Here is a 25817-nt window from a genome sequence, read left to right on the forward strand (position 1 = left end):
GGTGCGTTAATTGGATCGAAGGAGGAGGGTCGTTGCCGTCGCCAAAAATTGCCTCTGACAATGGCGAATCGATCGGAGAACAAGGTGGGTTTTGGCGGTGGTGAGCAACAACAAATTTGTTACATAATGGAATAGAGAACGTGATGAAAAAAAAGAAGAAAAATCTAGTATAGATGGTGCACCAAAATAGTGTGTGGATGAAATGAATCTAATGATGTTTAAAATTGTTCCACGTTAGACCATATGGAAGACTTGTCCACGTTAGAATTGGCCTCTTGAGTTATGAACTTGCTTTTAGTAGATACATAAACAAACAAACAAACCCTCACGAGTCTTCCCAAATGAGGACTACGGAGTATTACTTTTCTTAAGAGTGGTTAATAAGTACTAATTAATGCTTATATTTTCCAAAAAACTTTAGTTCAACTTTATTTTTCTTAAGAGTTGACTTTTTAAGTCTTAAGATCAAATAATAAAGTTCAAGACGTGGGAACTTCTCTATTTTTAAATTCGATCAATTTTACTAACATATATGACGTGCAGACAAGAATTTCTCCACATTGCTTTAATTTGTTTTATGTATTTGTTCTTGATTCCCATAATGAACCGATAAAAAAAATTCCACAGTGAAATAAATACCTGTGCCCATAAACTAGCCTTATTATTAATAGCCAAGATTTCATTTGATGGGATTTAGTTCCTGGTTTTATTAGGGAGAAATTTAACAAAAACAAGTTAAAAATCCCTAATTATAGATTTAGATGAATCTTGTTCTCTCAGAAAAAGAAAAAAAAAAGAATCCTGTTTTTCTTGCATGGCTCTTTTCTTGGTCTCTCTATATCTTTTTTGCATTATTTATTTTTCTCTTTATATTAATATTTTGGTGTGTTGAATATGATTAATATAATCTTAGATACAAACTCATGGGTGTATTGAATTAGGATTTTAAAGGATTTTAAGATTTTTTTTTTAAAAACAACAAAATCCAGTGGTATTCGATTAGAATTTTATATAACTTATAAAAAAGTCTTTTGATATTAAAAATATACAAATTTTGACAAATTATTTTTTAAGAAGAATTTTGATGGATTTCATCAATCAATTTTTTTTAGTATAAAATATTTATTAAACAATCTATCGTTGAGATTTTTCTTGTTTTTTTTCCTTTTAGACTTTATTTTCTTTCATCACATATACATTATTTTCTCTTTAATATTCTTCAAGATATGTGTGTTATATATATTTTTCTTATTCTTTTGGATTAAAAAATGTCAAATATACTCTTCATTCTACACTTTTTTCTTTGTTTTTTTAATTAAATTAATGTTTGTCTTATGTGTTAAGATTAATCATATTTTCTTTATACTGATTATGTTCATCACACCTATTTGATGCAATGTTTTTATGACTATTATCCTTAATTTCATCATCTACATAATTCAGTAACCTTCCTACTAATTTTTCACTCTCACTATTCTCTTCAAATATATGCTTGTTATTGCACCCCATTCAACACATGTCATTAAATTTATCATGAAATAATTATAATATAAAAAAAATCAGGAAACTAATGTATAATTTTAAATCTATTGTTCAAATCCAAAAGTGAAAATGAAAAGATGTTATTACAAGAAAAGTTAGTATATCAGGACATAAAACTAGAATCAACATCGCTGTTAAAAAAATTAAAAAAATTATATTATTTTTTTAATCAAAATCTCATCATTTTTTTTATTTTTTCGATAACTCTTGTAATTTTGAATGTATTATTAAAAATTTAAAGCTATAAAATCTTTTTAAATTCTTAAAATATAAATCCTTTAAAATTTAAATATCATAAAATCTTGTAAACAAATATAATAAATCATAATATTCCTACCTAATCTTTAAAATTTATAAGACTTTTTATATTAAAATAATCTTTTAAAATTCTAAACTAATACATCCCTTACCCTTAGTTAGAATCTCTATTGTGATGTTTTTGTATTTTGTTTGTCATTTTGCTGGAAAATAAAAATTCTTGCTTGTCTTTCTAAAACTTAACCCTAAACTAATGCTTTTTTTTTTAAGCGGGAAGGGAAAAACCTGTCCCTAATCTGCGATATTATCATGCCTAATCCCTTCTTCTTATCTATGTTTAGAATATGAAGCCTACCAAAAAAAATGTTTAGAATATAAAGAGATTGAATTTTATAGCATCCATGCTTCTTTTGTTATCATCTTTCTACTTTTTATTTATTTATTTACGATTATAATATACTATCTCGGGTTTTGACTTTAATGTTCAAAGGTCAAAGTTAGATTTTGGTTGTATTAAAATTTTAAATATATACGGTCAAATATATATCATGGATGAATTTAAAAACTTTACTTTGCTATTGAATTATTAAAGAAACACGGATATGGTGGGTCAGCGATATCCTAGAAATAGACATGTGATGGCTGTAACGCAAATTAACGTGTCAAAAAGCTAACCAGTTCTACCATTGATTCTAGTTAATTCAGCTTCAGTATTTGAAAATAATAATAAAATATTATACATAATATGGTATATAACTATTTTATATCTTATTTCTATTTATACATACACATTAAAAATGTACTCTACAATTAAAGAGATAATTTATTAATATCCAATTTTTATGTTGAAAAAACATTATTCTCAGCAATTAAGTATAAAAAAGTCTTAACAGATATTATAGAGACTCCAATTAATAAATTAATAAATAATTTCTTATTAAAAATTATAATAAAATACATTAATAAAACTCGAAGGGTCGGCACGAATACGCAACGGTGTAATTCTCACTAGGTAAAAAAAAGTACATCAATAATATATTTTGCTTAATTATTGTTATGAATTTAGAGTATGCATTTTTTTTTAGTCTTTTGAAATTTAAAAATATTTTTTTAATTCCTGAATGTTTGAATTTTTTTAATTCTTAACATAAGAAATTGATATTTATATTAATTTTTAGTATTTTATAACATTTTTTAGTACTTTATGATGATATTAAAATGCAAATCAAGTGATTAAAAGATAAAAATTAATTCATAACAACCTAAAAGATAAAAATTAATTTATAACAAGCAAACAATGACACAAAGCCTCAATTTTAAATTTTAAAAATTAAAAAAGACACACATCTCAAATTTAAGGATTAAAACACAGTAATTAAGTCTATTTTTAAAAAATAATAATATGTGTTTTTATTTCTTTAATTATTAATTAATACTTTAAAAAGCTTGTGAAGTAGTATGATGAAAGAATTAAAAAATAACAGCCTTAGCTGTCTTGTCGAGGGACAAATCTCCATTTCCAAAGCAAAATCCTATTCTCTGCACGAATGTCTAATTATTTAAAACAGTTTACTTTTACTTCCTCATGTGCGCGTCCTACGGAATGCAAAATTTGAATTTGGGGACCTTTTGAACCACTTGATCATCTGAGTGAGTGCATCCCACTCCACTCACGCAAGTGCAAGACCTTATCTTCCATACTAGTCCTAGTTGACATTATCAAACTTTCTTATGGTGAAAAAAGTATCTCTTCATAAACTCCTTAATAATCCAATAACATGATTTTTTTTATAATCATATCAAATATTTATTAATTTTGTTGATAATTAATTTTTGTAAAAAAATTTGATTGATGACTTTTAAATAAATTATCTTCTCTTATCAAGTTCGGTATTATTCTTATTATTACCATTGAAAGTTAAAATGTATATGTTATTTTTGCAATTTTTCCCAATTATATCTATAATATAATTGAACTTAAATTTTATGCACTTGTAGTGTAAATTAAAGATTTTTATACAATTAATTAATAAAAAATACAAATAACTTTCAGTTGATTATTATAAAAACTAACAAAATTATTGTATATAACAAATTTTTTATTCATGGTATAGGTTTTTCTATACATTATTGTGAGTGTATGCGCTAATTACTTAATATAATTTTTTTTACTTTAATACTTTCCGTTATATCAATCATGTTTTCTTATGGACAAGAGTAAAGTTATATGCTCAGTGCATGTACTAATTAATTTATAATTTTTTTGGTAAAATTATAAATTTGATCTCTAGTTTATCTTCAGTTTTTGAATTTGGTCTCCTAATAATTTAATTTATAAATTTGATCCCCCTATTTTATAAAATCGTGCAATATTGATCTCCTAGGTTACAATTGGACATTAACCGTTAACAAGTGATGTTGACTGCCACGTGTCACGTTCTTATTGGATGATGATTGTCACGTGTCATGTTTTGATTGGATGTCAACTCCATGAAAGATGAAATGAATTGTTATTTTTATTAACCAATCAGAATATGACACATGACAATCCTCATCCAATAAAAACATGACACGTGACAGTCAACATCACTTGTTAACGGTCAACGTTCAATTGTGACAACATTGGACGATTTTACAAAATAGGGACCAAATTTGTGAATTAAATTAGTGGGGGACCAAATCCGAAACTGGAGATAAACAGGGGACCAAAAATATAATTTTGCCTAATTTTTTTTGTTTGTTAATCTAAAGGATTTGACGTAGTATTGTAAAATTTCATTGCATTTACTTGAGAATAATTTATTTACCAGGAGAATTTGTGTTCAACTTTCTTTCCATGTATTAAAATTTTCTTGGACGAGTGATCGTCACGTGTCTTGTGTTACGAGTGAGATTAATTTTTATTATTTTTTGACCTAAGAAAAAAAATTGTTCATTGATATCTTATATTTCTCTTTCTTTTTTATTAAAAAAATTATAAAACTGTTCAATACAAATATGAATTTCTCCTAACAAAAAAGGAGGCATCATGACCGGTATTTATAGCCTTATATTATGTATCCATACCACCAAAGTTGAAAGCAAATCATACCTGGGCGAAGCATCATGGTGGTGAAGGCAGAGAAAGCCATGTCAGTGAGGGAGGAAAGTGGTGATTCAAGAGGAACAATTGATCCCTTGAAGCAGCACTTTGTGCTGGTGCATGGCGTTGGTGGAGGAGGTTGGTGCTGGTACAAAATCAGGTGCCTAATGGAGAACTCTGGCTTCAAGGTCTCATGCATAGACCTCAAGAGTGCAGGAATTGATCAATCTGATGTTGATTCTGTTCTTTCTTTCGATGACTACAATCAACCCCTCATGGATTTGTTGTCTGCTTTGCCTGAAAATGAACAGGTTTTGGTCTTAATTATATATGATCTTCAACTAGAATATGGCTTAGTTGTTTTAGTTTTTTAATCTGTACAGAAGACGGGTATTAGGGTGCGATTTATAACAGCTCATGCACCTGATCAACGAACTAAACTTGACCCTCTTAATAGAATTACTTAGTTTAATTACCTACACAAACTGATCCTATAAGTTATGCGATTGTTACATATAGGTGATATTGGTGGGGCACAGTGCAGGAGGGTTGAGTGTTACCCAGGCTTGTCACAAGTTCGCCAAGAAGATTCGTTTAGCAGTGTATGTGGCAGCAACTATGCTCAAGTTGGGATTCTTGACAGATGAAGATCTAAAACATGTGAGTCCTGTTCATCAAATCTCTTTCTCAGCACATTGAATTATATAGTTGCAGTTTTGTTGCCATTCTTGATATTATGAAAAATTATGGCCACAATTGTAGTTTTGTCTCAATTCTTGTTATTAGAAGAAATTGTGGAGGAATTCGGCTTATGCGGCCATAATTTGCAATCATAATGATTCTAAAAACCTTACTCAGGTGTATATGAACATAAACTTGGTATGTGATAGTGATGCTTATGAGTTTGCATTGTTTTTCTAACTTTTGAACTCTTGATGTTCCAGCAAAGTTGATGTTGATACTCTGTTGAAACAATATGATGGCCAAACTGTCTTAAAAAATCTGAGGCACAGGCACCAACTCTCACATTTTTCAAAAGCATAGTCCCATACACAAACAGACTAGCTAGTAGCTGTTCAGCAATATGGCAAAGGGTTAAACAAAAGGAAAATATGATAAAAATAATCAAATTTAATTTCCTTCTTTCTATTCTATTTTAATCATGTCTCCCTTTACTGAGTTTTCCTCTTTCCCTTTGGGAGTCCAATTCTTCATTTTATGTTCATTATTAGCTAACCTTTGCTAAATTGAGTTTTTTTTTCTTTGATTTTTTTATTGTACAATAAGAGTATCTTTGAGATGATTTTTACGTCAATTGAAACTAAATTGCTCTCCAACTGATCTTAAAAATACAGTATGATATGATGATACATTTAAGAGAATTTATGCCATATATTACAAGTCAGAAGGCAGCTTCTCGTTTTTAACTGTTTGACATCAAACATACTATGGTCAACGAAGTAGGTTTTCACGCAATCCTTTACGCCTAATGCATTCTGACCCATATGCATTTGTTTTTAATTACAATAATTATATCCATTGACTTTCACTTTCTTTTCAAATTTCAATCTTCTTCTGTCACATGCATTTTCTCTTGCTTTTTTATTACTTCACTTATCATATTTGAGATAGATTTGTTTATTTATTCTGTTTGGATGAAACATAGACAGATTTCGAATCAGGAAAATGAATAGTAATCTAACACTGACGCAACAATTTAAGAGCCAATGGCTAATTTTCTTCATTTAATCAAGTTTGGATAAATTTTTCAACAAAAGTTAAAATTAATCCATACATTTAAACTTTTATATATCTTCTCTCATTCAACTTCTCTAAAAATTAAAGTACATATATATCCTTATACTTTTTATTTTCTTCTTTACAAGTATTTGTTGAAAAATTTATGGAAACACACCCTTAATCACAGTAAGCTATCAATCAATCTAATAAAGTTTCCCGTTTCCCATTCAAACTGTGCCTATCATTGTCAAAAATCTTGTGCAATCCAACCCTCACCAAAACACCAATCTCTTGTACTAATTAATACTCATAATCACTTTTCTTAGCCATGTTCTATTGTTTGGAGACATGACTTGTATAACTTTCATGCTTTCTTCACTGTAGAAATTATCAAATCTTTAGCTTTCTTTGCTTTTCTTCAATTGAAATATGGTTGTTTATGACTTACCCGACAGCCTGTTCCACAGGTAATTTTATGTGTTCCAAAGGAGAGAGGGTATAATAGAAAATTTTCACTATTGTCAATTCAAACATATCTCCAATGATTGAAAAGAAACAAAACAATCAGTGAGCCTAATTGCTATTTTTGCATGACAAATAGAATAGTTAATTACTTTATGTGCCTCATGTGTAAAATAATAGACATAATGATGGTGGTTTTGATTTGTGTCAAAGCAGGGTGTACCTGACCTATCCGAGTTTGGAGATGTATACCGGCTAGGATTTGGATTGGGACAGGATAAGCCTCCAACCAGTGCTTTGGTGAAGAAAGAGTTTCAACGCAAAATCATCTATCCTTTAAGCCCACATGAGGTATAATATATTTAAAAGGGGATAAAGGGGACATGCATGTTATGCTTTTATCTGCACAACTGTTTAACCCATGTTCACTTACTCAGACCTTTTGGCTCTAGGGTTACCCCACATGCCATGTACTTTGTGCTATCATCTATTTCATTATCATCTTCTGCTTTTGCCACTTGTAGGACCATTTATGGCAATATTCTTGGAAAAGGGTGCAAAAACCAGAAAATTTATCCAAATCAAAGCATCCTTAGAACATTCTAGCTATAGTGATAGTAATATATAAAGTAATGTATTATAGACACTCATGTGTCCATCAATACTTAAAAAGAAAAAGAAATAAAAGAGAAAAACAATAGACATGATTAGATAATATGAATCAATTTTATTCCACAAAATCTTAATATTACATTAAAAAAGTAAAAAAAATTATTTATTACTTTTTCTTTACCATGGAAAGTTAATTGATTATTATTTTTTATTATAAAGCTAATTCAAACACATTAAACTATTGTGAAGATGTGATTTTTTTGTCAACTTATAAATAAATAGTTTAAACTTTCACGCCTTTTAAGAGAATTGACGTGATTTTCTTGATTGAAATCTGTATCCAAATACAATTGTAATAGAAGATATGGTGTGACAAAAGAAAATATTGAACTAGTACTGTTTATAATAACAGAGTATTCATGCATTATTAATTATCCTAATATTTATTATCCATGAATGATCAAAGCTAAAAAAAGAACATAGGACCAGTCTTATACTATTACCAATTATGAATATTTGAATTGTGATGTCACTGATCAAACTGAACATTGTGGCTTAGGATTCAACCTTAGCTGCCATGCTGCTGAGGCCAGGGCCAATTCTAGCATTGACAAGTGCAATGTTCGTAGAGGATGGTGAAGTGGAGAAGGTGCCGAGGGTGTACATAAGGACAATGCAGGACAATGTGTTGAAGCCAGAGCAACAAGAAGCCATGATAAAGAGGTGGCCACTATTGTATGTGTATGAACTAGACAGTGATCATAGCCCCTTCTTCTCCACCCCTTTCCTCCTCTTTGGTTTGCTTGTAAAAGCTGCAGCTTTTGACGTTGGATGCAACTTTCAGACTAGGCCACCCTCCTAGCTTCTTTTTTTTTCTCTACTTTTGCTTGTCTCCAATATCCAAACCATGTGCTGTGAAGAATCAATTTGGTAAATAGTTTTCCAATTGTGTTTCCATTAATCACAATGAATGATTTATATTGTATTATAATAATCCCATATATATAATAGTGTGTTTGTTGGGACTGAGAAAATGTTGAAGAATGAATTTTTTTCCATATCAGAAACATTATAACAATTTATGCATATATACTGCTTAATTAACTGAAGTACTGGACTCCTTAGTTGAATGGAGAAGTTTAATAAGATGGTTGGTTAATATGGAATAAAAGTCTAATTATAATTTTCAATTTTATTCCTTTAATTTATATTTCTGAATATTTGTCCTTATAGAAACTTAAGTATATGTTTTGAGACAAGGAGCTAACTTAAATTTAATAATTTGGCTATGGTGTATAGACTTGATTATTTAATATATAACACGTGTTATTAAGTGAATATAATATTCAAACAAATAATTCTTATTCTATGTCACAGGCGTATTCTATTGGATTGACTACTTGTTTGGTTTGTTGGGATCAGGCTAAAAAAGTTTGAATAAAATAATTAGGTCCATTTTGTATGTGCTGTTTTTATTTGAAAATTTAATTAAAATTAAAATTATTTGAAAATTATATGATTTTTAATTGGATAAATATTTATAAGAAACAAAAGAACAAAACTAGTTTTAAATTTTCTCAAAAGTTAAAAAATAAAGTATAATTTTCTGAAAAAATGGAAAACATATTACATTTATAAAAAAATTATTCGAATGAGCCTTTAGGTAATTGTAATTTTTTAAAATTTTGTTATCTATTTATTATTTATTTATCTTTTGTTTTTTTATGAATGAAAGCATGAATATTTAAGAGCCTATCTATTTTTTGGGTTCTTTGATCATATAAAATTATAAGTAGGAAAAAATAAATTTTAATAAATGCTAAGTGGGTTTTAATAAATTTTAGTGCTCCTAGTTATCACTCTTTGTGGTGGACTGGTGTGGTTAACTAAGTGCACGTACTTTTCTCTTACGATGCGTGTCTAGTGTGATTCAATGGCATGATACTTGTTGAACTTCGGACGGATTCAAATACATACATAACATTACATTGCATCTCCAATTAAATATACATCAAATTGGGCTTTTGAAAGAATATGAAACATATAGTTAAGCATCGACGAAGGACCAATATTAATGTAAAATAGTAAATGGAGGACCACTCTAATATTGGGTATATCATTGAAGGACCAAAATGAATGTTCACTTTATTTGGAAGTATTTTGCGGCTAATATCTAAAATTTTAAATAGTATTTGTTACATGACCATTGGTTTTTAATTTCGATCTATAGATTATTTAGACATGTTAGCAAACCGAGAGTGTTATGGACATTTATTGTGTTCTATTATAATAATTTGGAATTAGGTTCTATATTTTTTTTTAATGACACATTTGCTGACCAATATAAATGTTCATTTTAAATTCAAGTCTCTTGTTCATTTCCTTTAGGGGGATCTTTATAACAAGCTAAGGTGATCAAGGAGATTCAATGAGTGGAGTTGGCATATATCCTTCTTGCTAAAATATGTTATTCATTCCACACGTTTTAATACCAAAATATGTCCATAAAGAGTAGTAGTATAATTTATGGATACTATGTTGTACCTTTAGGAATGTTTTTAAGTTCTCCCCTGTTACGTGAGATAATCCATAAGTATGTTGTTTTACAGGTGCTATGTCATTTGATGTAGAATATGTAAGAATTAATGTCTTATGTGAGAGGCATGTGACTTATGTAGGAACTAATAAGTAAATAATTAATGATTAAGGGCTAAATTGTAATTGGACTTAATAGGAGAAATTTCTAGAACTAACTGCTACTTGATGGGAGTAGTGGTTATAAAAGGGGGTTAATATCCACTAACATGAAATAAGGTCCCCTTCCTGATCAGAAAATGTTCTCTCTCACCCATAGTCATCATGAACGGAGAGAGGCAGAAAAGAAAGGCCTAAAAAAGTGAAATCTTATTTCTCTCTTCTTTCAAAGAAATCAAAGTGCACCGGAGAGAAGTTCCTATGGAGAAAGGTACAAGTCTTCCTATGGAGAAAGGTACACATCATTATGTATTGTTGCTTATTGATTGTTTGTGAGAACCATAGGTTTCAAGATCCTGTTGTTTCCTATCATTGATAGTCTAGGAAACCCCTTAAGAATTTTTACATGTGGTGTCAAAGCATGTGTTATGAAATTTATGATTCTCCAAGAATGATTTAATTTCTCTCAATTATACATGAACCCTAATTATGAAATTTAGGGATAATTTAATTTCTTTCAATTATGTATGAACCCTAATTATGAAATTTAGGGATAATTTAATTTCTCTCAATTATGCATAAATCCTAATTATGAAATTTAGGAATTTTATTTTCCGCTGCATGTATTGTTTTATTGGCAATATTTTATTATTGTTGAATACCAATTTTTGGAGAAAGATTATTTGAAAACTTATGATTATCGGAGAGAAAGCTGCAAAGCATGTATATATTAAATTTGGAGAAAGTTTTTACTTCTAATGGTGAAAGAAAGGAAGCGTGCCTAAACATAAAGATTCAATTTCAATTTTAAAAAGCTGCGCACGTAGGTTTGTTATAGGAAGAATATGAAATTTTGGAAATTGCTATTTGCCACCTTATGTTTGCTATTTCCAATCCCACTTGATCTTTTTTTCTTTTTTACCGAAAAATTATTGCTGAACGTGATTAAATGATTGAAAGTTTATGTTCTATAATTAAATTAATGTGAATGTTTTGCAATTATTGGTAGCAGTAAATATATGTATATGCTACATATTTGCTTGAACGTGTTTGAATGCAAAAACACAAATAAATGCAAATATTATTTTATGGCCTGGAATGAAATTAATAGAATGACTATGAATTGTTAATAGCAATAAGTATGTGCAGGCCATACATACTTGGTTGGAATTAAATGTATGTTGAATTTGTTAGTCACCAAAGTGGCCAAATTTGTAAGGTTATTTAATTCCAAATTAATGATTATTTCAATTATACTTGGTTGGAATTAAATGTATGTTGAATTTGTTAGTCACCAAAGTGGCCAAATTTGTAAGGTTATTTAATTCCAAAATTAATGATTATTTTGATTACTCATAGAATAATGGATGCTAAATTATATGGTTATTGGTTTATGGGTAATTGAAATTCATTGTTATAAGGCATTTATGGATCACCCAAAGGTTGATTAGTTGTTCTTATAATTAATGAATATAATTGTAGGCGATTTGTGTGTATCATTAGTTTTATTTATATGCCCAAAGGAAATAGATACTACTAATTGGTGCATATTTAATTGCCAAATAATGTTAAAATTTTATTAGCATCATTATGTTTGTATGTTGTGTGTTGATATATCACCCAAAGGAGAACATCAATATACATTGACTGTTATCTGAATGAATCATATGTATGACATGTATTTTATGTCTCAAAACACTTATGTGAATTTTATTATGTAATATATGTTTTGAATTCATTGGATTCTTATGCATCATCTGTACCAATTTTAATGAGCTTAACTTCTCTGACAGAAATGAGCAAGTCCAATTTCACCTTAGTGTTTTGGATCATGATCTTGCTATGTTGGAAGAGAAGTTTGTTACTATTATTGATGTTAGTAGTAATGAAGAGAAAGTTCATTATAAAACTTGGGAAAGATCTGACAGACTCAGCCTAATGTTGATGAGAATGACTGTTGCAGACAATATTAAGACGACTCTCCTTAAAATCGAAAGTGCTAAATAGTTTATGTGATTAGTGGGAAAGTGCTCTCAAGCAGCTGATAAGTCTGTTGTTGGGACATTAATGAGTACATTGACCACCATGAAATTTGATGGTTCACGTACTATGTATAAACATGTCATTGAGATGACAAACATTGCGGCAAGACTTAAGACCTTGGGAATATAATGGCTGTGAATGAGAACTTTTTTGTTCAGTTTATTCTAAACTCATTACGACTGAGTTTGGCCCGTTCTAAATGAACTATAATACCATGAAAGATAAATGAAATGTGCATGAATTGCACGGTATGTTAGTTCAGGAAGAAATGAGACTTAATAATCAAGGAAGTCACGGAGTTCATTATGTTAGTCACCAAGGGAATCAAGGAGCTTGAAAAGAAATTTATGAAGAAGCATGATAAAGGCAAAGGGTCATTAAAGAACAATGACGACTTTTTGCAAATCCAGAAGAAAGGTATTAAAGGACAATAATTGTCAATTTTGTGAAATTAAGACATTTCCAAAAAAAAAAAAAGGATTGCCTAAAGTGTAAGTCTTGGTTCGAAAAGAATGGTGAGCTTAATGCTCATGTATGTTTTGAATCAAACTTAACTGTAGTTTTCCATGATACATGATGGATTGATTCTGGATGTATGACTCATGTTTCTAACATTATGCAGAGATTCCTTACAATCCAAACCATAAGCCCAAATGAGAAGTTCATTTTCATGGGGAATGAAGTGAAAGCTCCAGTGGCAATAGTTAAGACTTATTGTTTAAAATGCAACACTGGACATCGTTTAGATTTACTGGAAACTCCTTATGTACCTAATTTATCTAGGAATTTAGTTTCATTATCTAAACTTGATGTTACTGCATACTCTTTTAATTTTGGTAATGAATGTTTCAATTTATTTAAGCGTAATCATATCGTTGGTACTGGTATCCTTTATGATGGTTTATATAAATTGAAATTAGACAGTTTGTATGCTGAAACTGTTTTGACTCTGCATCATAATGTTGGCACTAAACATAGTTTAGTGAATGAACGATCTGCTTTCTTGTGACATAAACGTTTAGGTCACATTTCTAGAGAAAGGATGGAAAGATTAATAAAGAATGAAATTCTTCCTTATCTAGATTTTATGGATCTAAATATTTGTGTGTGTTGTATTAAGGGAAAACAAGCAAAACATATAAAGAAAAGAGCTACAAGAAGCACTCAGCTTTTTAAAATTGTGCATACTGATATTTGTGGACCTTTTGATGTTAGTTCTTTCGGAAAGGAATGATACTTTATCACCATTATTGATGATTATTCACGTTACGGTTATGTCTACTTACTGCCCGATATTTCTTAGGCAATGGATGCCTTAGAAATTTACTATAATGAAGTAAAATGACAATTAGACATAAATGTGAAAATTATTAAATATGATAGAGGTGATAAGTATTACGAAAGATATGATGAAACTGGGCAACACCCAGGTCCATTTGCTAAGCTTGTTCAGAAACGTGCATTTGTGTGCAATACACAATTCTCGATACACCACAACAAAATGGTGTATCAGAAAGGCGTAATAGAACTTTAATGGATATGGTTAGGAGTATGTTAATCAATTAGACTTTACCCTTATCTTTGTGGATGTATGCCTTGAAAACTGCCATGTATTTGTTGAACAAGGTTCCTAGTAAGAAAGTTCCAAAGACATATTTTGAACTGTGGACAAATAGGATACCTAGTATAAGGCACCTGCATGTTTGGGGTTGCCATGCAAAAATAAGGATTTATAATCCGTAAGAAAGAAAATTGGATGCAAGAACAATCAGTGAATATTTCATTGGTTATCCAGAAAAGTAAAAGGGGAATATGTTTCATTGTTCTAATCATAGTATGAGAATTGTCGAAACTGAAATTGCAAGGTTCATTGAAAATGGTGAAATAAGTGGGAGTACAGTTTCACGAGAAGTGGAAATTAAAGAAGTTAGAGTGTAAGTCCTTTTAGCTTATGCCTCTAACAGTAAGGTGATTGCTCCTTCAGTTATTGCTACAAAATTAATGAAGAGGAACAACACAATAATGAACCCATGATGCATAATGAACCTATTATGGAAGAACCACAAGAAGTAGCATTAAGGAGGTCTCAAAGAGGAAGCAAAAACAGTATTAGTTGAGTGTAGTCTGTGCATACCAAAAAGGAGGAACGCACGCGGAAAAGAAAGCATAACCTAGGTTCCTTCCGTCCTTGGGTGTTGCCCAGTGGCTTGGCCACCGACGGAGTGGATCTTTGCTCTCTACAAACGCTGGGGTTCCTTCTTCGATCATAGGGAGTTCTAACTGCCTCGGTCTCTAAAGTTTTTCCTTGTTTTTCCCAATCGCGTGCCGTATCACTTTTTCTCATCTTGGGCTATGAAATAGTTGCCATTTGGAACTACTCTTGATGGGAAAGAACAAGGATCGTCAATCGCACTTAGCTGCAAAGCAAATTATGGTGAAGGGTACTACCTCAGGTTCACATAAATCCCAAACATCTGCTACTTCTAGTCTGGCTGGTTGCTTGGATGTTGTCCAAGCAAATCAAAATGCTTATAATGCTTCACATGATAATCTTGTAGGCAAGGTACTCGTAAAAAAGGCAGGGACAAGTTCTGCAAAAACTGATGATGTCGCACACCAAGTGTTTGATAATTTGTCGGAATGCAGTGTTGAATCTAAATCTTCCCAAGAGATTTCTTGCACCTTAGGGGACAATGATTCAACCACTGATGATGATTCATCTCACTCCTGTGGCTCTAAGTCATCATCGCAGCTAGACGACAATAAGGCTCCCACTCCTTGGGTCAATCTTTTCAAAGATAACAGAAGCCCTTCCAAAGGTTTTGGAATGAAGTTCTCCCCTCCACCCTCTGATGATGAAGTGTTGTTGGAAGAAATTGATTTGCAACCACTGGAAGAGGCTTGGGGACATAGCCTTATTGGCTATGTGGCTGGTCGATTCCCAGGAAAGAAAGCTCTGCTGGATTGTTGCCAAAAATGGGGAGTCAAGTTTTCATACTCAGCTCATGAAAGTGGTTGGCTGGTGTTTAAATTTGAATCTGAGGACGATCTGAACCAAGTCCTCTCTGCATGCCCTTACTTCATATTTCAAAGACCCCTACTACTGAAGGTTATGCCAGCATTCTTTGACTTTGGCAATGAGGAGCTCAGCAAGATCCCTGTCTGGGTTAAACTCAAAAATCTACCTCTGGAGCTTTGGAATCCTCAAGCCTTAGGGAAAATCCTGTCCAAGATTGGTTCGCCCATTCGATCTGACCATCTTACTGCTTCTAAAGGGTCTATTTCTTTTGCTAGAGCTTTAGTTGAGGTTGATGCTTCTTTGGAGCTAATCGATGAAGTGCGATTTAGACTTCCTACAGGGAAGACTTTTGTGCAAAAGATTGAGTATGAAAATAGACATTCTTTTTGCACTCACTGCAAGATGATTGGGCACCGCCTCACTAATTGTAAAATTGTCACTGCAAATAAGTCTGTTCTCATCACAGCCTGCCCCATCTTGGACCAGCCACAAGTGGGTGATTCAACAATGCTCCCATATACCAATACAGCAGGCCCCTCTGATAATCCAAAGAATGTCCAGACTAATCTGTCTGTCCCTCCTCACAGAAAACATGTTCTGGTTGCAAATCATGTTCCTATCCTTTAGAATTCTTCTGACCTCAAAGAAACAAGGAACATTGAGTTGGATGATCCTATAGAAGAGGGGTTTGTTCAGGTGAAAACAAAACACTAGAAAAAAGGTAAAAAAGTGCAACTTATAAAGACAACCCGTATTGAGGATATGCAAGCTGATGTCCAAAGAGGAAGAAATCATAAAGTTGTAACTAGGGTCGAGGAGGCTTCCTCCCGTCCGAATCCATGATCATTGCCTCTTGGAACATCAGGGGCTTTAATTTGCCTCTGAAGTATCATGCGATGCAGAGCTTCCTTCACTGCAAGGAAATTAACGTCATGGTTGTGTTGGAAACTAAGTTGAATAAGACTTCAGTTGAGGAAATCATGAGAAGAAGTTTGGTGACTGGCACTTCACCCATAACTTCGCTTCTCATAATGCTGGCAGAATTCTTATCCTCTGGAAGCAGGATAAGATTCATCTTTCTGTTTTGGAGTCAAATGCCCAATTGATTCACTATGCTATTGATTGTAAAACCACTGCCAAGCGCTTTCATGTTTCATTCATCTATGGTCTTCACTCCATTATGGCAAGAAGATCTCTTTGGATAAATTTGAATAGTATCAATGCTAATATGAATTGTCTCTGGGTCCTCATTGGTGACTTCAACTCCATTATGTCTCCCACCGACCGTTTCAATGGAGCCGAGCCCAATGCTTATGAGTTGCAAGATTTTGTTGATTGCTATTCTGACCTGGGGTTGGGGAGCATCAACGCTCATGGCCCCTTGTACACATGGACTAATGGCAGGGTGTGGAGCAAATTGGACAGAGCTTTATGTAACCAGGCCTGGTTCAATTCCTTTGGAAATTCTGCTTGTGAAGTTATGGAGTTTATTTCTATTTCAGACCATACTCCTCTAGTTGTCACCACTGAGTTGGTAGTGCCTAAAGGTAATTCTCCATTTAAATTCAACAATGCTATTGTGGATCATCCAAATTTCTTAAGAATTGTTGCAGATGGCTGGAAGCAAAATATTCATGGCTGTAGCATGTTCAAGGTCTGTAAGAAATTGAAAGCTCTTAAAGCTCCCTTGAAGAATCTTTTTAAGCAGGAGTTCAGCAACATCTCCAACCGAGTGAAGGTAGTTGAGGTTGAATATAATAGTGTGCTTAATTCTCTAAAGCAAAATCCTTAGGATCCTTCCCTTCTTGCTCTGGCAAACCGCACTAGAGGGCAGACCATTATGCTTAGAAAAACGGAGTCTATGAAATTTGCTCAGTTCATCAAAAACAAATATCTCCTACAGGCTGATAAATGCTCTAAATTCTTTCATGCTTTAATCAAGCGCAACAGACACAACCGGTTTATTGCTGCCATAAGGCTAGAGGATGGGCATAACACTTCCTCCCAAGATGAAATTGCCCTTGCTTTTGTGAATCACTTTAGGAATTTGTTTAGTGCTCATGAGCTGACCCACATTCCTTCCATTTCGATCTGCAACAGGGGTCCTAAGGTTCCCACCGATTGCTTTGCGGCCTTACTTTGTCCTACTTCTAAGCAAGAGGTTTGGAACGTTATTTCTGTGATGGATAACAATAAAGCTCCTGGGCCAGATGGTTTCAATGTTTTATTCTTCAAGAAGGCTTGGAATATCATTGGTGATGATATCTTTGCAGCGGTTAATGAATTCTTTACAACTGGAAAAATTCTAAAGCAACTCAACCATGCTATTATTGCGCTTATTCCTAAGCATGATCAGACCTCCTAGGTTAACCATTTTAGACCCATATCTTGCTGTAATTTGTTATACAAGATTGTGTCTAAAATTCTGGCCAACCGCATAGCCCCAATTGCTTGAGACTATTATTGGGGAAACTCAAACTGCTTTCATTAAGAACAGAAAGATGATGGACAACATCTTCCTAGTTCAAGAGATTTTGCGCAAATATGCCCGAAAAAGATCCTCTCCGAGATGCCTCCTGAAAATTGACTTGCATAAAGCTTATGATTCCATTTCCTGGAAATTCTTGGATTGGATGCTTAAGTCCATTGGCTTCCCAGCCCAGTTTTATACTTGGATCATGGAATGTGTTTCTTCCACTTCCTTTAGTGTGGCAGTTAATGGATCCATTTATGGTCACTTCAAAGGACAACGGGGTCTTAGACAAGGGGATCCTCTCTCCCCTGATCTGTTTGTGCTCTGTTTGGAGTACTTTTCCAGAGATATGAGCAACCTCAAAGATGATGCCAATTTTAAATTTCATCCCAATTGTGCAGGTATTCAGCTATCTCATTTGGCTTTTGCAGATGATATTATGCTTCTATCTAGAGGAGATATCCCTTCTGTCTCAACTATGTTTGCCAAGCTTCAGCACTTCTGTAGGGTTTCAGGGCTTTCCATCAGCTCTGATAAATCTGCCATATACTCAGCCGGTATTAGGCCTCATGAGCTTTCTCATATTCAACAGCTTACTGGATTTAGCTTGGGTGACTTCCCTTTTAGATACTTGGGTGTTCCCCTTTTATCATCTAGATTAAATGTATGTCATTATGCTCCTTTGCTTTCCAAGATTACTGGCCTGATTCAGGGATGGAGCAAAAAGTCTTTATCTTATGCAGGTAAGTTAGAGTTGATCAGAACAGTTATTCAAAGAATTATGAATTTCTGGATGGGGATTTTTCCTTTGTCGCAATCTGTTCTGGACCGAATCAATGCTTCGTGCCGTAATTTTCTGTGGGGCAAAGCGGATATTGGCAAAAACAAGCCCTTGGTTGCTTGGTCAGTAGTTTGTTCTCCGAAAAAAAAAGGGGGTTTAGGCCTTTTTAATCTCAAGGACTGGAACCTTGCGCTTCTTTCCCGTATCCTGTGGAACTTTCATTGTAAGAAAGATTCTCTATGGGTTCGGTGGGTTCACCATTACTATTTCAAAGGGAGCGATGTGTGGAATTACAATACTTCTTCATCATTCAAATAAGGGACTTTATTATCTCCAAAGAGCTAAGTACGGAAGAGGCCAAAAAGAGGATTCAATCTTGGAGCACCAATGAACAATTGCTTGTTGGCAAAGTCTATGAATACATTAGAGATGTCAAGCCTACTGTTAGTTGGTGTTCTGTTATATGGAACCCAGCAATCCCCCCTAAGATGTCTTTCATTCTGTGGCTTGTTAAAAGGAACCAGCTGCTTACTCTTGACAAAATTGCTTTTTTGAACAAGGGTTTCCTCTGCCCTTTATGTTCAAATGAGGCTGAGTTAAATGCTCATTTGTTCTTTTCTTGCAGGAAATCTCTCCAAGTTTGGGCTCACATTCGTGATTTGGCTCCTTTCCGTAGGCATTTCACTTCTTTACAGCGCATTACTGACTCTTTAATTAGGGGCAGATCCACATCAGGTGTTCAAGGAAAATTACGTTGTCTGGCTATAGCAATTACAGTCTACTGTATCTGGCTGTCTAGGAACAAGCTGATTTTTGAAGATTATCAATTTTCTGTAATAGAGGTTATTAGCAAGATTAAGTTTCTTATGTATAGACAAGCGCACCTGTTGCATTTGTTTTAGCATCTTGATATAGGCCTTCTTGTATTAGGGAGGCTTTTGATTTTCTCTAGTTGCGGGGTATGTCCCGTTTATTGTCGTATCATTTTGGGTTTAATATAATTTACATTTTTCCCAAAAAAAAAGGAGGTCTCAAAGAGAAAGAAGACCAGCTATTTCGAGTGACTATTTGGTATACTTACATGAAACATAAACAAACTTAAGCATTAATGATAATGATCCAGTTTCGTTTTCACAAGCTATAAGTTGTGATAATTCAGAGAAGTTGTTCAATGCCATGAAAGAAGAGATAAATTCCATGGAACATAATGGTGTTGAGGACCTTGTAGAATTACCAAAGGGTTGTAAGAGAGTTGGTTGTAAGTGGGTCTTCAAGACTAAACGTGACTCTCACGGCAACCTTGAACGTTACAAGGCTAGACTTGTTGCTAAAGAATTTACTCAGAAAAATGACATTGATTATAAAGAGACATTTTACTGGTCTCACGAAAGGATTCTTTCAGGATTATCATGGCATTAGTAGCCCATTATGACTTGGAGCTACATCAAATAGATGTGAAAACCGCCTTTGTAAAAACCGTAACTTTCCGTAACTTTTAATAAGTAATTAATAAATTAATAAATAAATAAATAAATAAGTAAAATAAATAAATAAATAAATTATTAGGTCGTAAATTCCCACTATATAAGTCAAATGTTAACCTAGAGCAACTTTTTAGAAAACACATTCTGTTCCTTTCTTCTTTTTTGACGCACAAGAACCCTAACAGAGCAACCAAAGGAAGAGCTCTAGAGAGCACCAGAGACGCCACCATTGCTAACAGAGAACATTTAAGCGACTACATTGAGGTAAGGGATGAGTTACTCACGCTTGGGGATTAGAATGAACATGTGTAGAGATCCCTAGAGGATCAATTTTTGGGTTATTTTGGGGTGTTTATGAATTTAATTATGTTTTCATGTTTAATCACGGATTGAGTGTGTTTGATGAACCAATTGGTGTTCTGTTGCGAGTTTGCTGTAGAATTGATGTGTTCCTGTGTTAGGTGTGTACCTTAGGAATTAGAATTCTTTATAATTAGCATAAAAATTGTGTGGTGGTGATTTTGTTTATATCAGATATGTTGGCCTTTCAATCTTGTTTTTTTTATTTTTTTTTCACACCGCAGTGTATACGTGTACATATATATTGATACTATTTTTTTTACAAACTTTATATTTTATTTCACGTGGGTGATTTCTCGTCATGGAATTCATATGTGTAGGGATTGTTGGATAATCGAATTGGCTAAAATCATTTAAAGAAATTAACTAAAGTTGTATTCACATTGTAATTAGGCATTTTCTTGATGTTGGTAACTTAGTTGAAATATATTTAGAATATAGGTATACATGTTGTTCATAGAAATCAATATGAGTATATATTTTATTGTTATATATAATTTGTATTTACTTAATGATATATTTGATATTATTGTGATTATTTTATATTAATATACATTTAATACTTTTTATATGTTATATATATATATATATATATATATATATATATTGAATATAATATACTTATATATATATTTTACGTGTATTTTATAGTTATTTGTTTATAAGCCTTGAAGTTAAATATTGTATGTTATTATTATTATGATACATTGTTATTTAATTGTTGAGTATATTTTGTAATTAGTTAAAGTGTGAAATGTTAAACTCTAGACATGAAATATGGTTGTGAATGAGCGTGTGATTGATATTTGTAGTGATATTACTTATCATGTGAGTTATGAGTTATACAGTAACCCGACCAGTGTTTATCTTGAGAGAACTTTTATGCGCAGTGTTAAAGGAAATTGTAGGATTCCTAGTTAGGATCCTCAAGGGTTAAACTATAGCGCAATTTGTTAAATATGTTTGAAATATAAGAGTGAGGTCGTGGGTATTATATAACTCATAAACAGTGTCTGCGTGCAAAAAAAAATATATTTTAGGGGTTGGACTTGAATCAGGAAGGTGAGGCCCAAACGAATTCTTCGGAGTCTAGGCCTTGGGGGTAAAGATACTCGGTTTGAGTGCTCCTTTAAACCCATGTTGATCCCATGTGGTTGGGGCATTCTCGCAAAACAGAGTAACCCTGACTGGTCACCTTATGATGTTACTTAGTGAGAGTGACCGAGTATACCCATTGTGTGGTGTGCTTTGTCATGTACTCCTAAGCGTCCCAGTGTTGTTTTTCACTGACATGGTACCACATTTACATATAGGCTTGAGTCTTAGTATAATTGTTGCATAACGCTTGTGTTTGAATTTCATTGAGTTAACAATTGTGGTTGATGTTATTTTATGGAGTGTGTAAACTTGAATGGGTGTGAATAATGTGTGCGATTTTGTGCAGTAATGTTATTTATATAAATTCGGCTTTAAGTGTTATATGTTTTACATGCTCTAATGTTTTATTATATACGAATGTGATAACTCACTCCCGGTGTGTGTTTGTGTTTGGGCTGATTGCCACTTTGTTTCAGGTGAGCCTTCATATGATGAGTCACATGCTAGAGATGGAGAGACTTAGTCTGTGATAGGGATATGCTCTGATAAGTGTGACATTGAGGCATAGGATTTTACTTCGCATATTATGATTTTCACATGTTATGATTTACTGAATGATATAATTGTGTTATACTTTTCTACTTTAGTTTCTTTTTATTATTTATTTAGAGTGGGCGACCTTGTTTTGAGCCGGGATAATCTTACCTTTTATAAAAAAAAAATATTCTAAACAAGGATATGAAAATATCTCTGATCCTAAACAAGGTCATCCAATTTTTACAAAAGGAAACAAGTTAAGCAGTAGAATAACATAAAATAACATGTTTAGAACATTATGCAATTAAAATAGAAATTTATGTCCCAATGTCACATTCCATCAGAGCATCGTGTCGTAACGTCCTCCAGTATAAGATTCCTTAGAGCAATCCACATAGTCATCTGCTCCCACAAATACAAGGTTCGAGATCATCACATGATTCAAACACAAACGACACAGAGGGCTGAGTTATCACATTCCTAGCTAATAGAGAGAAGCGGGATAACATGTAGACATACATATCATATAGTATAAGTATAGCAAGCTCAATTTAGCACAATTCACGACATTTTATCACTCATTGTCTAACATCACTTGTCCTAAGGATTTAATAAAAAAAATTACATTTCACACATTCACATTAATCAAGTGTTCAAAACAACAAATCTCAAGTACAACACAACATCTTACACAAATCATTATCCATTATCACATAGCAAGTCACTGTTGGACAAGTGGCCTGTAACAGTCGTGTTTTTTTTTTTAAGTTTCTTATAAAATAAAAAAAATAATAAATAAATAAGTAAAACTAAATAGGTCATAATTTCCCATTATATAAGTCAAATGTTAACCTAGAGTAGCTTTTAGAAAACACATTTTGTTCCTTTCTTCTTCTTTTGACGCACAAGAATCCTAACAGAACAATCGGAGGAGGAGCTTTAGAGAGCACTAGAGACGCCACAATTGCTAATGGAGAACGTTTGAGCGACTACATCGAGGTAATGGATGAGTTACTCACACTTGGTGATTAGAATGAACATGTATAGGGATCCCTAGAGGATCAATTTTGGATTATTTTGGATGGTTTCTTAACTGTTTTTCCCAAATTTATGCTTGTCACTGTGATTGAATTTCACTTTTACAAATTTGATTTACTTACATATATTGCAAGTTTTGATTTCATGTGAATTATTTTCTTGTTTCAATATTTTGATTTCAATTTAAATTACATAATAATGATCGTATATGTAGGCACATTATATGAATTATATGAATTGCTTACCCAAGTTTGCCCGGATGTGTATATGACGAATTTTGAATTATATCTAATCACCTAGTGAAATCAGATTTTTTTTTAGTAGATACACATATTCCTAAATATTAATGTGTATAGTTACTATTATTATTAGTTATTATTATCATATCACCAAGCATGGATAAAACAGTGTTGTGTTTTGTTTCTTTTTATTTAATTTTAATCTTAGTTATTTGATTTTTGTAAGGTAATATTTTGAGTTGCACACAAAAGTTTGTTGTAAGAATTGAAGCTTGATCATTTTTTTTTGGTGAGGGACTGGGGTTAAGGAATTCCTCTGTTGGTTTCATTTTAATTTTTTTTTTTGAAAAGAAAGAAGATGAGAAGATTGACGCTCACGTTAATTGAGATGTTTTTTTTTAAATAAAAGCTTTTGAATGTACTAATTAATGGATTTAATTGATTTTATTTGGTTGGTACCTAATAAAGTGGCCATTAATTTTATATAACAGATTTTATAACCACTTCTTTTGTTTTTATTTTGGAAGTGGCAGGTACAAATTCTTCTTTTTAGTTACTTGTTTTAATATTTGTTTAGCAAATACAATTAATAATAAAGTAAGTTTTTTTTTAGAAAAAAATTATTATATTGTATATATCAAATACATATGTAAGAAAGCTATTTTTTTTTGTGTAAACTGATATGTTTAATATTATAAATTAAATATTGTTGTGAAACTGTTGTTCATTGATTTTCAGAAATAAATTAAATAGTGTTGTGAAATTATTAGTTTATTTCTTTTTAGTTGTATATGTTAGATCTGTATAATAATAAATTAAATATTGTTGTAAAATTATTTCTTAATAATAATTTATTATTATTTTGTTGAATTAATATATTTGAGCATTAAGAAACATTTGGAAGTATAAAAAAATGGTTAGTACTCTATTTATTTTTGGCTTAGTGTATTCCAAGTATGCACTTTCACTGTGATGTGTAATAATAATAATAATGAATAAATAAAAATAAAGTTATAGATATTATTGTTTCATAGTGATTATTGTTGTGACTTTATAGATATTATCGGTTTAATTTATATTTATTTTTTTGTGTCAAGCAAATGTTACTATTGAATGATATGTGTAGGATGCATAGGATGCGATAAATTATTTTATTATGAAATTGTGATTGAGATTGTGTGTAAGTGACAATTATTTGATACGTAATGGATTGTGAATTACATGATTGTTGAGATGTTGTATGTTTTGAGTTGTGAGCCATGAATTATGTAATCACACAACTGTAAGATCCTTTAAGAGCGACGAGCTAACGCATGATGAGTTGTGATGAGATCCACTGTGGAAACCCGACGAGTTTAATCACTTGAGGCGCATTGAGTTAAAATATAATTATGAATATATATATATATATAATTGAGATTTTGAAAACAATTCAGTAGTTGTGGGAATTGCATAATTCATAGGTAGAATTTGTGTGTTCAAATGTTTTTTTTTTGTTGTACCTAAATCAGAAGGGAGAGACCCTGACGGACTCTTTCGAGTGTAGACCTTGGGGGTCATCCGGTTTGAGTGCTCCTTTAAGCCGGTGCCGATCCCACATGGTTGGAGCATTCTCGCACAACAGTGTGACCCTGACTGGTCTCCCTATGATTTCACTTAGTGAGAGTGACCTGACTTACCCATTGTGAGGCATGTCCTGCCATGTACTCCTAGGCGCCGACGAGGTTTTTCACTGAAAAATGGTACCACATTGCATATAGGCTTGAGTCTAGTGTATTTGTTGCATAACGCTTATGTTTGACTTTCATTGAGTTAACAATTGTGGTTTGATGTTATTACCTAGAGTGTGTGAACTCAAATGGGTGTGAATAATGTGAGTGATTTTGTAAAGTGATGTTATTTATATAAATTCATCTTTAAGTATTATATGTTCCAAATGCTCTAATGTTTTATTATATACGAATGTGATAACTCACTCTCGGTGTGTGTTTGTGTTTGGGCTGATTGCCATTTTGTTTCAAGTGAGTCATCATATAATGAGTTCCATGATAGAGCCGAAGAGACTTAGTCTGTGTTAGAGACATGCTCTGATAAGTGTGACATTGGGGCATCGAATTTTACTTCGCATGTTATATTTTCCGTAAACGATATAATTGTGTTATGTTTATTGTTTTAGTTTTTTTATTTATTTAGCATGGATGACCTTGTTTTGAGTCGGGATAACTTTGTTGTTTTTATTCGAACAATTTCTACTATGTTTTCATTAAGTGAATGCGAACCCTTTACCTTTTGAAATCAATTTAAAGTCAATGTGTTTTTAAAAAAAATCCGCATGATTTTATTTCCTTTTATTTG

The 25817-nt window shown here is 32.3% G+C and overlaps 2 protein-coding genes and 1 long non-coding RNA gene across 4 annotated transcripts in view; 2 read left to right on the forward strand and 1 right to left on the reverse strand.

Annotated features, from left to right (window-relative positions):
• The window catches only part of LOC110386944 (uncharacterized), a 12167-nt gene extending 4749 nt beyond the window's left edge, over positions 1-7418 (reverse strand). The window contains exons 1-2 of one of the 2 annotated variants that reach the window (NR_147889.1): positions 7313-7418; positions 4892-5179 (exon numbers count right to left, since the gene is read on the reverse strand). This is a non-coding gene — a long non-coding RNA (uncharacterized lncRNA). Of the gene's footprint in view, positions 1-4891; positions 5180-7307 lie in introns of both variants that reach the window. The other variant, NR_147888.1, reaches the window with a different exon arrangement.
• Positions 4868-8617, forward strand: LOC100527539 (putative methylesterase). Its single transcript, NM_001250594.2, has 4 exons — positions 4868-5193; positions 5402-5542; positions 7301-7435; positions 8256-8617. The coding sequence occupies exons 1-4, from the start codon at positions 4906-4908 to the stop codon at positions 8556-8558; spliced, it is 867 nt and encodes a 288-aa protein (NP_001237523.2). The 5' UTR covers positions 4868-4905; the 3' UTR covers positions 8559-8617.
• An 8696-nt stretch (positions 8618-17313) lies between these two features.
• On the forward strand, positions 17314-17817 carry LOC106797703 (uncharacterized). The gene has a single exon (XM_014772546.1). The coding sequence runs from the start codon at positions 17314-17316 to the stop codon at positions 17815-17817; it is 504 nt and encodes a 167-aa protein (XP_014628032.1).
• Positions 17818-25817: the final 8000 nt, after the last annotated feature.

This window comes from Glycine max, chromosome 2 (genome assembly GCF_000004515.6).
Source record: "Glycine max cultivar Williams 82 chromosome 2, Glycine_max_v4.0, whole genome shotgun sequence".
Lineage (NCBI taxonomy): Eukaryota > Viridiplantae > Streptophyta > Magnoliopsida > Fabales > Fabaceae > Glycine > Glycine max.